The sequence below is a fragment of the Trichechus manatus genome, unplaced genomic scaffold, assembly GCF_000243295.1.
Source record: "Trichechus manatus latirostris isolate Lorelei unplaced genomic scaffold, TriManLat1.0 scaffold00186, whole genome shotgun sequence".
Taxonomy (NCBI): domain Eukaryota; kingdom Metazoa; phylum Chordata; class Mammalia; order Sirenia; family Trichechidae; genus Trichechus; species Trichechus manatus.
The window spans coordinates 2,212,579-2,213,768 of NW_004444122.1; the positions used below are offsets into that span (position 1 = coordinate 2,212,579).

A 1,190-nucleotide genomic window follows, 5' to 3' on the forward strand; every position below is an offset into this window, starting at 1 on the left:
ATGGCATGAAGCAAAAGGTGAGATTTAGAAAAGTCTTTTTTTTTTTTTAAAGTAAAGTAATAAACAGAACACACAGCAAACTACAGTGTGAAAGTCCAGCTCATAGACCAAACCAGAAATAGTCACTGATTTCTCAATGCCACTTTGTTAAAGAGGTCACTGGAGAGCCTTGTTTTGAAGTTTCTTGTGCAAATGTATTCCAGGTAGAAACACTGGTAAACATACTTCCTGTTTATGTCCATTCATAACTATTCATTCCCACCACTTAACTCTGATTAAAGCAAAAATGAATTAAAACTTAAGGTGCAGGAGGGGGGTTACCTGGCAGGAAGAAGTCAAAGAAAATGTTGAATCTTACCCTGCCCTCAATAGACACAAACCCCAGGTGGCATAGGTAGTTGCCTCTCAGATGTGATTTGAGAAGTATGCCAAAGCTACCTGTATCAAAAATATTTGCCTACTGACTTGTCCAAGTGTCTTAATTCCCATCATTAATACCTACAACTCGGAAGTAAAGCATTAATTAACTAAAATCCCCTGTGATAATGCACATGGCTGAGAGGGAGGGGCTCTGGTTTCTTTATTAGGTCGATCAACAATTTCTTAGGAAAGGTAATGCGAGCCCCAAGAGATTGCATTGTGGGAGGAAAAGGAAAGGTGAGAGATCTAGAACAAGGTACAGTGCTCCCATATTGGAACCAAATTTGCTGAGTTAAGATTGCTCATCATCCCCTTAATTCAGTATCTGACTCCTGTATTTTGCTTTACCCTTTTGCTGGACTTCCAGGAAGAGCCAAAAAAGTAGGACACAGATTATATACAGAAACAAACACGTAGTTTATTATTAAAATGGTAAAATCATACAAAATTTTATTATTAATATACAAAATTTCTGTAACTCTGGGAAGTCAAGTTACATCATCGAGTTGTTTATTTGTAAGTGTTGGCAATAGCTCTTGCAAGAGTCAGGAACACTGGGCAGGTTTCACAATATGGAGTGTACTTTTCAGTCAATAGTATTGCTTCAGGAGAAATAACGTTTCACAGATTTTTCCTGTAACTTCCAGAAAAGTCAGCCAGCCAGATCTAGGTTCAAACTTCTTTACAAAGCCATTTTCCTACAAGAGAATAAATTTAACATCAGTGGAAACAAAGTTTGCTGTAATAAAAAGCAAAGAACTTTCATTTTC

The 1,190-nt window shown here is 37.1% G+C and overlaps 1 protein-coding gene across 1 annotated transcript in view; it reads right to left on the minus strand.

Annotated features, from left to right (window-relative positions):
• Positions 1–818: 818 nt before the first annotated feature.
• BCL2A1 (BCL2 related protein A1) overlaps positions 819–1,190 on the minus strand; it is a 71,656-nt gene continuing 71,284 nt past the window's right edge. Inside the window, 2 exon segments of the mRNA XM_012558797.2 lie at positions 819–1,031; positions 1,034–1,118. Of these exon segments, the coding sequence (XP_012414251.2) occupies positions 931–1,031; positions 1,034–1,118 (186 nt within the window). The 3' untranslated portion in view covers positions 819–930.